The sequence below is a fragment of the Eschscholzia californica genome, unplaced genomic scaffold (assembly GCF_041429995.1).
Source record: "Eschscholzia californica isolate CP2 unplaced genomic scaffold, dmEscCali1.0.p SCAF_5, whole genome shotgun sequence".
Classification (NCBI taxonomy): domain Eukaryota; kingdom Viridiplantae; phylum Streptophyta; class Magnoliopsida; order Ranunculales; family Papaveraceae; genus Eschscholzia; species Eschscholzia californica.
The window spans coordinates 27932295-27945148 of NW_028238472.1; the positions used below are offsets into that span (position 1 = coordinate 27932295).

General features: G+C 36.2%; 1 protein-coding gene across 2 annotated transcripts; it reads left to right on the forward strand.

Moving 5' to 3' along the window:
* The first annotated feature begins 635 nt into the window (after nt 1–635).
* Nucleotides 636–3105, forward strand: LOC147538083 (U-box domain-containing protein 30-like). 2 transcript variants are annotated; one of them, XM_086643368.1, is made up of 2 exons: nt 636–1625; nt 1740–3105. In XM_086643368.1, the coding sequence occupies exons 1-2, from the start codon at nt 1157–1159 to the stop codon at nt 2489–2491; spliced, it is 1221 nt and encodes a 406-aa protein (XP_086499494.1). In that variant the 5' UTR covers nt 636–1156; the 3' UTR covers nt 2492–3105. The 2 variants fall into 2 exon arrangements, with proteins under 2 accessions (XP_086499494.1, XP_086499493.1); XM_086643367.1 differs by having other exon boundaries at nt 637–3105.
* The last annotated feature ends 9749 nt before the right edge of the window (nt 3106–12854 follow it).

Here is a 12854-nt window from a genome sequence, read left to right on the forward strand (position 1 = left end):
ACCTAAAATTTAGCTCCAAATAATATATGTTCAAAATGATATTGTTACCCATAAAATTTAGCAAAATAAAGTTTTCTTATACATTGTACAAATGACATTTTTGTCCTTCTTACCAAATGACATGTTTACAAAGTTGTCAAAATGATATTTTGGATTTCTATAGCCAAAATTACATTCTTACCCTTTTATAATATCAAATTGACATTTTACCCTTCTGCTGTCAAAATGACATTTTTACCCTCGTATAATATCAAAATGACATTTTTACCCTTAAATTAGTAAAGTGACACAAGGTTAAATAATCTTACAACATAGGGGTAAAAATATAATCTTGAAAACATAAGGGTAAAAATATAATTTAGACAACATGAGGATGAAAATGTTATTTGCGCAAAAGTAAAAATATCATTCAAACTACATAAAGAATAAATAAAAACTCATAATTGAATATTATATTCGTAGAAGTTAGTTGTCAACCAAATAATAGAGTTCGTAATTCCACGGAATAAGAAATGACTAACAAACGAAAGCACTCTTATTTCCACGGAGTAAATTCCGTGGAAAGACTTTCCATGGAACTCTTGTATTTCCATGGAATTGTTTCCCTGATATCAAACACAACCTAAGATATTGAGAAAAAAAATTTATTTTCTCTGCTATCCCTTCGGTATTCTCTCCTTTGATATTACACTTTCTCTCTCCAGAATTTCCTGCTATTTGGGTATGTTTTCAATATCTCAATCATCTTTTTCTGTAACTTTTTGTGGGGTTCTGATCAGTGAGTAGTACTATTGATGGTTGAGTGTTTGAATGATTTCACACTTTTAAGCTTGAAGAGGAAGTGAAAAAATGGAGCTTTGGTTTTAGGGAAGGAGATTATAGGTTTTATGATATTTGTGATGATAATGATGATTATGACCAGTCTTTTCGAAAAAAATCAGATAAAGCAAAAGGAGGAAAACTTGTCCCCATTAAAGACAAGACTGTTTCTTGTAATTGTCAATAAGAGAGATAGCTTGGTGGGTTTCTCTTCCTCTCTACTTTTACCCTTTTCACACATCTTCATGTGCATCTGATTTGCTTGAAGATTGATTGATTGTTGTTAAGGGTCTTTTCATAGCTTCTATCTCTCTCTATAACTTTCTCTCTCTAAAAAATGCCAATGTTTGAGGCATTGTTTGATGTTGGTGGAGGTGGGCATATTCTAGATCTAGAGACTGCAGTTAAACATGGGGTTTTGGGTGGTAAAGGAACTTGTAATGTTCCTATTGCTATAGCAGTTGCTGAGAAATTGGATCTAAAGAAGATGATTAATGAACTTGAGTTATCTGATGTTCCATCTGTTTTCATATGTCCAATCTCTCTTGAACCAATGCAAGATCCAGTTACCCTTTGTACAGGCCAAACTTATGAGAAACTCAACATTCTAAAATGGTTCTCTTTAGGTCATTTTACTTGCCCAACAACTATGCAAGAACTCTGGGATGATTCAATCACACCCAATAAAACTCTTTATCATCTAATCTATACTTGGTTTTCTCAAAGATATTTGCTTATGAAGAAGAGATCAGAAGATGTTCAAGGAAGAGCATTTGATCTTATACAAACCCTCAAGAAGGTTAAAGGTCAGTCTAGAGTTCAAGCTCTTAAAGAACTTCATCAGGTAGTTTCAATTCATGATTCTGTTAAAAAAACTGTGGTTGATAATGGTGGGGTTTCTTTCATTTCATCTCTATTAGGTCCTTTTACTTCTCATGCTGTGGGTTCAGAAGCTATTGGAATTCTTGTGAATTTAACTCTTGATTCTGAATCAAAGACAAATCTTATGCAACCTGCAAAAATTTCATTAATGGTGGATATGTTAAATGAAGGATCAATTGAAACCAAAATTAATTGTACTAGATTGATTGAAATGTTAATGAATGAGAACAATTTTAGGTCTGAAATTGTATCAAGTTTAAGTCTTTTAGTTGGGTTATTGAGATTGGTAAAGAATAAGAAATACCCAAATGGAATATCAGCAGGACTTAGTTTATTAAAGACAATTTCTTCACATAAACAAATTCGAAACTTGATTGTGAATATTGGAACTATTCCACAATTGGTTGAACTATTGCCTGATTTGAATCCAGATTGTTTAGAATCTGCTTTGTTCATCTTGGATATTCTATCAACTCTTCCTGAAGGAATATCAAGTTTAAAAGGTTGCCCACAAACAATTCCTAATCTTGTTAAACTCTTAATGAGAGTTTCAGAGAATTGTACTCAATTTGCTTTATCAATTTTATGGGTTGTCTGTAAACTAGCTCCTGAAGAGTGTGCATCAATGGCGGTCGAAGCAGGTCTTGCTGCTAAACTTTTATTAGTTATACAGAGTAGTTGTAATCCAGTTTTGAAGCAAAGATCATCAGAGCTTTTGAAATTATGTAGTTCAAATTATACAGCTACACTTTTCATTTCTAAGTGTAAGCTCACAAGAACAATTCAATAATGGTATATGAATGAATGACTACTTTGTTATATTCACCTGATTCAAGGGTTTTCAGGGCATCGAACATCGTAACACAAGATGAGGTTAATCAAAGCTTCTTGAATGCTTTTAGAGAGTTCTTGCTTCATGGGTAACTCAACTTCTCTCTCTCAATGTGTATACTAGAATCTCTGTGATTTTTCTCTGTTCAATTTGAATACATGAAGAAACATCATAAAGTGATTTTCACAAACAACTTGGTCACAGTCATGGAGGAGTTATATTGTAATAAATCTCCATCAAGGTTTATCTGTTACATACTGGGTCAAGTTTTGTTCTTGGAAGTGGGTTTTGGATCTGCAAAGAATCACTAGAAATTATTAGTATGAAGGGAAATGTAGACGATGAAATCTTGTTGATAAAACAAAATTTGGGATGGGAAAATATTGGTCTTAAGTGCCTGAAATCTGTATTATTTTGTAGTTGTTTTTCTATTACAGGTTTTATTAATCCTTTACTTTTCCCTAATTTTGTTTGTAGGTTCTTGTTGTTTGTGGTTGGGAATTTGTGATTTATTTCCCACTATTGTAGAGAGATTGTGAGAGTCATTCTGATCTCAAAGAATATTTTCAAATTTGTACAGTGAGAAGTTCTGTTTTCTATTTTATTCATTTTGGTCCATTCTTTTATGAAACTGTTATAAATACAATATTAAAAATCAATTAATAAAATCAGAAATTAATTGAGCAATAAACAGTAAGTTTAAGAAGACAACTTATCTTTTCGCAGAACTTCAATTAAGTAGTAATTGAACCAATCGGAGATAATGAACCTGCAAGTACACAATAGAACAGTAATGGTGGAACAGAGGCACGAATTAGACTGGCTGTCCTGAAGACTTTAAACGCCCCTGCTACCGTCGAATCTGGTATTGTTTTTGCAGTATGTGAACGTAGCCCCTAGGATTCAACTATTCCTTATCAGAGATTGAAGAAGCAAACTTCAATTCTGATCTCTTGATCTTGACAGAACTATATTAAATAGAAGAGTTAAGGTTGAGAGAGAGAGATAGAAGGCAATTTTCTTTCTGTGTTTTTTTTCCTCTGGGAGTTTTCCCTATTTATAGAGTGGGGAAACCTGATCTGACGATTTTAGGTCGTTTTGATCCAACAGTGGATAAAAACTAGCCAGTAGACACGTACTTGGACTATTTCCACTAGCCAGTAGTGGAAGAGGAAGTCAGAGAGAAATTCGTACTTGGACTGTTTCCACTAGCCAGTAGTGGGAGGAAAAGGTCAGAGAAAAATAAGGCATTTCTCTGGTAGACCAAGACCAAGACCAAGGCCAAGTACAAGTACAAGTCCAAGACCAAGACCATGACCGAGACCGAGTCCGAGTTCGAGTCCGAGTTCGTGTCGGGTTGGGTCGGTGACCTGACCCGCGTGTGTGTGCAAGTGAGAAATGGAAGAAATTGTGGTGTGCCTAAGGTAAGGTGTGCCTCTAAAAAGTGATGGGTCTCTCCTCCGGAGAGCACTATTGTAACCCCAAGGGGTCACACCCCTTACACCCAACTTTCTCCTTATAAACAAAAGCTTGTTTTCTCTTTTTAAGATGTGAGACAAAACATTTAGTTTGAAAGTTTCCATTTCTTTATTAGTAAGGAGGATGATAGTATTCTCTACTTTATTCTATAAGTGTTGTACTTACAAAAGATATTTTGTTTGTTCGTGCATGAAAATAGTTCCCTCCAAAAAGTAAGCTCACTTTAGCTCAAAATAATAACCAATAATAACACAAACATCATATTTTATTCAAACACAACTAACAATCCCCCACATGAATAAAATTAGAAGAGCTGAATAAAAGGGAAGAGTATGAGGCATTGTGTATCAGCGAAGGTGTCGTTATGACTTGAACCTTTGCTTTGTGATGGTTCATTGGGACTACTAGTCGTTCAGTGAACATGATGTTCTTGAATTGAATTTCTATTTTGTAGACTTGATCAACAAACCTCACACACAAGTCCTCTGATTTCTGTCAAGATCATTCGGCTGTGCTCGTTATCGGCCATGAGCATATCCTAGTATTCATGAGTGCTCTAGAGAATAGCCCAATTCTCATGGAAGCGGCCCCACTTCCACACTCATATAGGTGACTCCATCCCACTTGGTATACCCAAGCTATAGATTTCATCCCCAACATTGAACAGGTACACTCTCTTTGCCATAAGGATGGGTAGAAGTTTTCTCGTGTTTACAAACTATCATCTACAACTTAGTTGTCCCATTGAACCAAGGTCATGGGATCTCCAATTCCAGGGTTGGGTGTCCGTCATAGATGATTTACTCTGATATGGGCATTAGCCCCATCCCCTTCGACGTTACATTTACAACATCTCTCAATAATCCTTTCGTCAAAGGATCTGCCAAGTTTTCCTTAGATCTCACAAAATCAATGGAAATCACTCCATTAGCCAATAACTGCTTAATCGAATTATGCCTTCGGCGAATGTGTCTAGATTTTTCGTTGTAGATGTTATTTTTAGCTTTAGCTATTGCGGTTGTGGAATCACAATGAATCAGAATTGAAGGCATTAGTTTAGGCCAAATTGGAATATCATCCAAAAAGCTTCGTATCCATTCAGCTTCTTTAGCGGCTTTATCAAGTGCGATGAGTTCTGATGCCATAGTTGATCTAGCGACGCAAGTTTGCTTGGATGACATCCAAGCAACTGCAGCTCATGCGAGTGTAAAAACAAACCCACTCGTGGATTTGGATTCTTCTGAGTCTGAAATCCAGTTTGCATCTGTGTATCCTTCTAGAACCGCAGGATACCGTGAGTAATGTAAACTGTGTGATAATGTGTATTTAAGGTATCTCAATACCTTAATTAGTGCACCCCAGTGGGTGTGCGCAGGATTACATGTGTGAAGGAGATGTCCTTCGACCAAGGATGCAATGCGAGCAATTTTCGTCTAGAACAATTGATGGACAAGATCATCAAGTCCGGTTGATTTAAGGGTCGTGGAGTTTAAGCTAGAAACCAACCACGATCGTCGAATTACGAAGTAATTCGCGGCTAACTTCGACGGGATCCTACAACGGGTTAGACATAAGAGTGTCAATTTGATCTAGGATATGACTAGTGGGAGTGAGATATAATAATGGGAATGTCCCATAAACATATCTCATAGGCCTAAAGCGAAATTAGGCAAAGATAGTACAAAAAGCCCAAAAACGGGTTTTGGGCCTAAACCGATTCGGGCACTTTTAGGGCTCGGATTGGGCTGATTTTTGGAGGGACGTTTCCTTATGTTATGAAAATTAAATCTGCTAATTTTGGCTGGGTTTGGACGTCATCTCCTTAGGTAATTGAGAAAATATCAATAGTTGCTATTTTCGACAATTTCCCTAAATCTTATTCTAAAGGGTGTTTCAGGAAACCTAAAAGGAAGTTGATTCTTATTAGGGTTCTATATAAACACTCTTAGGGCGGAGAATAAGGTGTGGAATTTCTCTCTAATCTTTCTTACTCTACCACATCAAGTAAAAAGGAAAAAGTGAGCTAATTCCCATAACTATCTATCTTGTCAAAGAAGTAGTTCTTCTATCCAACCACCATTGGTGTGCTAGCTAACAACAAGGTGGGAGATCAAGTTGATTACTCGTGTCCCAAGTAGAGGAGCTACGTTTGAAGCTCTTGGTCTTCTCAAAAGCGATTGGAAAGGTTCGAGGGGAAAACTAGCGATTAAGGTAATCCGCAAACTAGTTTTATTTAATTAGCATCATTGGTTTATGCATGTGATCCTGGGGATACTAATGTTAGACATATGATGTCATTATCCTCTATAAACATTAGTAGAAGGGTGTAAATCCCAACAATGTGTACCTGCTCAGTCTGCTTACCGCGTAAGCAATGTCTGGTCTCGTGCAGTTCATTATGTACATAAGACTCCCTATCACCCTAGAGTACTCAAGTTGGGATACTGCCTCACCATTGTTTTTCTTTAAGACTATAGAATGGTCAAAGGGTACTTTCGCAGGTGAGGAGTCAAATTGGTTAAATTTCCTGAGTACAGACTCGATATAGTGTGTTTGGCTCAAAGGTAATCCCTTCAGGATTTCTGATGACTTTTATCCCTAGGATGACATCTGCTTGTCCTAGGTCTTTCATTTCAAAGTTTTTAATTAGGAGTTCCTTAGTTTGGTTTATTATGTCTAAAGAAGTGCCTAGAATTAACATGTCATCCACATAAAGACATATAATCACATAACACCCATATACACATTTAGTGTACACACATTTATCTGACTCATTAATCTTGAAACTAATTTCTAAAACTATTTGATCAAATTTTTCATGCCATTGTTTCGGTGCTTGTTTAAGACCATATAGGGATTTTATGAGTTTGCAGACTTTGTTGTCAAGTCCCTTGACCACAAACCCCTCAGGTTGGTCCATGTAGATTTCTTCTTCTAATTCACCATTTAGAAAAGCAGTTTTTACATCCATTTGATGTATTTCTAGGTTGTAGATTGCTGCGATTGCTATTAGGATTTTAATCGAAATGATCCTTGTGATAGGAGAGTAAGTGTCAAAAAAGTCATGTCTTTCTATCTGTCTGAACCCTTTAGCTACTAACCTAGCTTTGTATTTTTCTACAGTGTCATCTGGTTTTCATTTCCTTTTAAAGATCCATTTGCTTCCTATAGTTTAAGAACCCAGAGGTAAATCAACCAGTTTCCAAGTGTTGTTTTGTGTTATGGAGTCCATTTCACTTACTACAGCTTCCTTCCAGAACAGTGCATCTGGAGAAGTCATTGCCTGACTATATTTTAAAGGTTCATCTTCAGTCAGGAAAGTGAGGAATTCAGGACCAAAACTGTGTTCTGTCCTAGCTCTCTTACTGCTTCTAGGTTCATCATCTGAAAGTGGAGTTTCAGAACTAGTAGAAGGTTGACTAGACTCAGGTTCTTTCCTTTTGAGAGTCTCACTTTTTCTAGGGAAAGTGTTTTCAAAAAACTTAGCATCTCTTGATTCTAGAATCGTGTTTGAGTTTATGCTATCAACGAGAGAGTTTATTACTAGAAAGCGATAGGCACTGCTGTTTTGGGCATACCCTATGAATACACAATATATAGTTTTAGGTCCTATCTTAGATCTTTTGGGTAAAGGTATTGCAACATTTCCCAGACACCCCCACACTTTTAAGTGTTTAAAGCTAGGCCTTCTTCCCTTCCATAGTTCATATGGAGTTTCATCTTGTGTTTTAGAGGGTACTCTATTAAGCACATAACATGCTGACAAAATAGCCTCCCCCCACAAGTTATAAGGTAAGCCTGAGCTTACTAACATAGAGTTCATCATTTCCTTCAGTGTTATGTTTTTCCTTTTTTGCTACCCCATTGGAACAGAATTGAGTGAAAAGATCTCCTACGTATTCTTCCCCTCTATCTGATCTAAGGACTTTTATCTTTTTATTTAGTTGATTCTCTACTTCTAGTTTGTAGGTTTTAAAACTTTCTAAGGCTTCATCTTTGCTATTTAGAAGGTAGATGTTACAAAATCTAGAGTGATCGTCAATAAATGTTATGTAGAAGCGTTTACCTCCTCTCGAAGGAGTTTCTTTTAGGTCTCCTAGATCAGAGTGAACTAATTCTAATGGTTCATTAGTTGTTCTTTCTACGGGTTTAAATGGTTTCTTTTTAAGTTTTGTCTCTACACAAATTTCACATTTGTCTTCTTTTTCCTGTTTAGTGGTTGGAATGTAACCTTGTTTCATAAGACGTTCTAGAGTGGAAGAACTAAGGTGTCCTAACCTATCATGCCAAACATTTAAATTGCTAGAAGTATTATGCATAACCGAGTAAGCAGAAGAAATTACTTTATTCAATTCAGAATCAAAAACAACATTCAACTTAAATAGGCTCTCAGCACAACACCCTTTCCCCACATATATCCCCCTTTGGACAGAATTACTTCGTCACTTTCAATTACTATCTTGAACCCTTTCTTGTTTAGAACCAAAACAGAGATTAGATTCTTCCTTATTTCAGGAACGTGAAGTACATCATTCAGAGTCATGGTCTTTCCAGAAGTCATATTAAGAACAATCTTTCCTTTTCCTACAATTGTGGATGAAGAGTTGTTACCCATATACAGTTGTTCTCCTGTTTTTACTGGGTTATATGAGGAAAATTGTGACTTCTCTGAGCAAATGTGTTTAGTGGCTCCTGTATCGAACCACCAATCCTTAGTGTTAGTCACTAAGTTAGTTTTAGTGACCATTGCACAAAAGTTCTCTGTTTCGACCACGTGAGCAAGATTGGGTCTAGGATGTTTGGTCGGGGGGTTAGGGTTAGGGTTTGCTTTTCTATGTCTGCAGTCTTTAGCTAGGTGACCAGATTTACCACATACATAACATGCATGGTTTGTTAGGCTTAGGGTTCAATTACTATCTCGAACCCTTTTGAATTTAGAATTACCTTTTTTCCGCTGGCTAGAAGGTTTGGAGTTGGTAAATTTTTTCTTCTTTACCTCTTCCACCACGTGAGCTTTAGAGGCAAGTGAAGCAGCCATCTCATTTTTCTCTTGTTTTAGATGTTCTTCTTCAACCCTTATTTAAAGAATCAGGTATTGCATGTCAATGTCCCTCCATTTGTGTCTAAGTTTCTTCTTATACTCATTCCAGCTGGGAGGTAACTTCTCAATAACTGCAGCAACCTGGAAAGCCTCATCTATAACCATTCCCTCAGTTTTGATTTCATTTAGGATTAGCCTTATGATGTGGTGCGAAATCACCACATTTATGTCACTTAATTTAGACGAGTTAGTCAATTTTATGCTTCAAATCTAATAAATTTTGTTTATATTCATAACAAGGTACCATAAAAGAACTATGCAAGGAAATGAGATAAAAAGACCCCTAGAAGAGTCAATAACACTTAAAAGAATCTAAGAAGAGGTCCATAGAACCTAAGGAGCAAAATGAGGCAAAAGGGAGAGAAAAGATCACGAAGGGTATTTTGGTCATTTTATACCTAAGAGGGTCAAAAGAGAGTTTAAAAATTTCTATGGTGTTTTAGAAGCATGATGGTTACCTTGGTGAAGACTAGAGATGAAAAAGAGAAGAAACGAGCAAGTTAAGAGATAAAGGGCAAAGTGGTCATTTTACAACCTTGGGTCAAGTTAGAGAGTCTATGGGTCAAGTTAAAGCTAATTGGAGTCAAAGAAGAAGTCAAAATAGCTTGAAGAAATCAAAATGAGTAGCTAACTACTAAGGAAGGGTAAAATGGTCTTTTTGTAAAAATAGAAATAAAATACCCTAACTTGGCCTCTAAACATCATCTTCTAGCTTAGGAAAAGAGGGAGAGGGGAAAGAGATGAGAAACTAGGGTTTGGAGCTTAAAGGAACAAGAGAGAGAGAAAGGACTTGGCCGGACATAGGAGCCTTCAACCCGGCCAAGAACTCCATTGGTCTGGCCAAGCAAGGTAAAGCAACGGGCCAACGAGTTTGGAAGAAGGAGCAACAACTTGTGGTCGCTCGGGCATTTCGTCGAACACGTATGGTGCATTGGAAGCTCGGGCCAGAAGCTTGTTGAGCACGGCCAGGCATAGGCCAAACCTAGTGCAGGCCGAGCTTGGCACGGGACGGAGCACGCATATCACGTAGTTCCCTCGAGCATTTCATCAAACACCTTGTGTGCGAGGGAAGTGCGGCCAGGAGCGCGCTTGAGGCTGGGACGGAGCGCATCTGGAGCACTCGGGCATTTCGTCGAACACCTTGTGGGTGTTGGAAGTACATGCCAGGAACACGCTCAACACAGGCTAGGAGTGCATCCCAGCTCGGAACAAAATGTGCTGGCCCGTGCCAGAAGTGTTTTGGCCGAGCCAAATTGAGTTTTTCTCATTTTTGCTCGGGCCATTTGTGTTTTTCTTGCTTTTCCATCCCTCCTTGAGCATTCTAGGGTTATTTTAAGTTATCTTGATTAATTCTAAGGTCATTTTAGCTACAATAGTTGTTAATTCCTAGAAAGATAACGCACCAAATAAGAGGAACTCATGCTTTCATGCACATTTGTGATATATTTATGATTGAATCCTCTTATAAGTGATTGAATATTGTCTAATAATCTCTCTAGTTCTTAATTACTACATGTTTTCCTATTCTTACTATTAGATACAAGTGAATTAAGTCAAGTACTATGCCATGACCATGATTTTAGACTCGATCTCACTTACGATTGAATGTTTATGTATGAATGAATCCATGAGTAGCTAAGTCTCTTGTCTAGGGGTTTGTGACAAAGTCTTGATATGTTATTGTGTATGTTTATTTTGGTATGATTGTTGAATTTGATGCCCATCTCATTTTCGATTAAATGTCTAAACCCATTTCATGTTGTATGTCATGCATCCATCATAGTTATAAGTTATTCGTTAGACATTATTCTCAATGAAGACTCGATGTTACTTGAACATGTCATCCTTTAACTAGGTATCATCACGAGATATATGCTAGTATTTAGGTTGCCTACCTTAGAGTCGAGAATAGCTCGAATTCGAAATCGGACCAAAGTAAACATACACATGATTATTTCAAGATGAATTCCCAAATCCTTGACCTCTCTCATATTTAGAATAAACCCCTAGCCTCCCACTAAGATTTATTTAATAGTTTAAGTTTAGTTATTTCTTTTGTTACTTAATCGATCAAAAACTCCGGTTTATCTTTGTTCTCTTTTTGTTTTTGTCTAAGTTTGCTTGTGATACCTAGACGGTGGATAAGGCCCTTCGTTATCCAAACTACCTTCCTATCCTTGGATCCATCCCGGCTTTGCCGGATTACTACTTGATACCTCCGTTTAGACTTGCAACCTTTTCGGGGGCAAATAGGAATTAACTCATAAAGATAGTACAATTCAAAATTTAGGGTCGTAGTCAATCAAGACTTTGGTTGACCCTCATAGACTTCATGTCCATGTACAAATCTATTTAAAATGGGGATTCTATGGACTTTCATAGATTTCCATTATCATTTCAATGATATCTCTATTGACATGGTATAATCCACATAGATTGTCATTGACATTGTATGGACTTTCATTGATTTCACGTCAATGAAATTGTAATATATTGTGATAAATAGATTAATAATCAATATAATATCATATAAAATATATTACTATAATATCTTTTTATTTTATTTTTTTACATGGATTTCAAAATTCGTTACATTCAACATGGTGTGGATACATCATGAATGAATATATTAATTAAATACTATCACTAAAGACATCTTGGACTTTAAAGGTCGTATAAAGACCCTTAAGACCATCTAAGGAGCATGAAAGGTCATTTCTACTATTTTTTTTTACTTATACCCTGTAATACAAGTCAATAAATAGTGGATTTCGCCTCCATCGTGAATCAAATCTGCGACCTCTGAATTTTTAGAGTGGGTGCGCAACCAACTGGCTAAACATTTATTGGCATATTATTATAATATAGACAATATATTGTTATATAACGATATATTATTATATAACAATATAATAATACATATTATTGTTACCGTGATGGTGTAATTTGGGTTAATCAGATTCCATCAGCACAAACAAGACGGGTTAGAACGGGCATCATATATCTTTGAAGTATCAAATTACATTTTAAAACACCAGTACAAATATGTCATTTCAAGTGATAATACTACTAACAATAATAATTATTAATTACCATTATTGAATTATTAATTATCATTATTGATATTAATTATCAAGTAAACAGAAGCCATCAAAATGTCAATGAAAGTCACTTCCGTTTTTAATTGACAAATTACTCACTTTTTACACTAGAATCCACCAAAATGTCAATGAAAATATAATTCCACCAAAGTTCATGGATTTGTGAATGTCACTAGCGTTCGCGAACTTTGAAAGATCTGTGATTGAATTCCTCGAATATTGGTGGACTTTAAAATGTTCATGATTGAATATATCGTCTAATCTCGTACTTTAAAATGTCCGTAATCGAATGCCGCAGACATTGGCAGACTTTCACTTTGGAATGTCATCCAAAGTAATCATTGACTACTCTCTTAAATCTTAATTGAGAAATTGGGTCAATGACCCTTGATCATGAGGACTTTTGCAAAATGACCTTAGTTTGAGAAAAACTGACAAAATAATCTAATTTTTCTTTTTTTCCCGCGAGTACCCTTGTATATATTTGAGTGTAGAAAATCTAGATCTGGAATTTTCTCCACTCCAAATCAGTGATTTTATAACTTATGAATGAATTATAATTTCACGTTGGTTAAAAAAAAAAAAAATGAGAACCTCTCTAACCTAAGTTTCGATCTGATCCTTCCTCTTCGATTGTTAA